We start from the raw sequence: 1,281 nt of genomic DNA, 5'->3' as shown, positions 1-1,281 counted from the left end.
GAGGCCACCAGCGAGCCAGGACTTGCCTTCGCCTTTGGCCGATTTGACGGCATCCTTGGACTGGGATATGACACCATCTCCGTCAACCGCATTGTACCCACGTTCTATCTGATGGTCAACCAGGGATTGCTGGATGAGCCTGTGTTTAGCTTTTATTTGGGCAATTCTGAGACCGACGGCGATGATTCTGTGGCTACCTTTGGCGGCATCGATAAGGATCATTATACCGGTAATCTTACCATGATCTCTCTCCGCCGCAAGGCTTACTGGGAGGTTGATCTCGATGCCATCACCTTCGGTAGTGAGACGGCCGAATTAGAGAACACCGGCGTCATCCTCGACACCGGCACGTCCCTTCTTGCCCTGCCATCCACCGTCGCTGAGATCCTGTAAGTTTCCTAGCCTTCCGTCTTCTCTTGTTAAAAATGATATTCCGCCCAAGCACAACTAACCACAAGAAAAAAAAAAAAAAAAAAAAACTCCAAAAAACAGTAACCAAAAAATCGGCGCCAAAAAGTCCTTCAACGGCCAATACACCGTCGACTGCTCTAAGCGCAGCAGTTTTCCCGATCTAACATTCACTTTGGCGGGCCACAACTTCACCATTGGATCCTATGATTACATCCTTGAGATCCAGGGTTCTTGCATCAGCAGCTTCATGGGCATGGATTTCCCCGAGCCCGTAGGTCCTCTTGCTATTCTCGGCGACGCGTTCCTGAGACGGTGGTATAGCGTGTATGATTTGGGCAATCATCAGGTTGGGTTGGCGAAGGCTAGGGAGTGAACGTCGTGTTATTTTTGTGTTTTTCGTGTTTTCCTTTTCTTGTTAATGGCCTTTGTCTAAAGTCTGCCAGCATAGTATAGGTAGAGGAATTGGGAGGGGGATTGTGTGGGGAAGGGAGAAGAGGAGGGTGAGAACTCCGTACCTCATAGGGCATTAGTGATTACAAGGGGAGGATGGAGGCAATGCGTTATCATAATCCTATACAATATACTCTTGTCTTTGCCTCCATTTTTTTCTAGCTGCTCAGTTTTTGTTAGGTATGTTTGTTGTTTTTGATTTTATTTTTTTTATTTTTCGTGCAATCAGTAAACAAATCAGATTTGAGATTTCATGTTGTAGCGCTCAGGGTAAAGGGAATATCAGATCTCAGTATCATATCTGACTTTTTGAAGCTCAGGTTTTCTATCAGTAACGAGCTACATACCCTAGCTCCCAAGGATTGCCTGCTCCTGTTTTTCATCTTCTTCATACCTTCATTTATTAACTATACAAATATG

At 45.7% G+C, this 1,281-nt stretch overlaps 1 protein-coding gene across 1 annotated transcript; it reads left to right on the top strand.

The window, feature by feature from the left end:
* Positions 1-111: 111 nt before the first annotated feature.
* Positions 112-784, top strand: PAAG_01966 (hypothetical protein; the record flags this gene model as incomplete). Its single annotated transcript, XM_002796032.2, has 2 exons — positions 112-389; positions 493-784. The coding sequence occupies 2 exons, from the start codon at positions 112-114 to the stop codon at positions 782-784; spliced, it is 570 nt and encodes a 189-aa protein (XP_002796078.1).
* Positions 785-1,281: the final 497 nt, after the last annotated feature.

This window comes from Paracoccidioides lutzii (genome assembly GCF_000150705.2).
Source record: "Paracoccidioides lutzii Pb01 unplaced genomic scaffold supercont2.4, whole genome shotgun sequence".
In the NCBI taxonomy this organism is placed as follows: Eukaryota; Fungi; Ascomycota; class Eurotiomycetes; order Onygenales; family Ajellomycetaceae; genus Paracoccidioides; species Paracoccidioides lutzii.
This window is presented reverse-complemented; position numbering and strand designations above follow the sequence as displayed.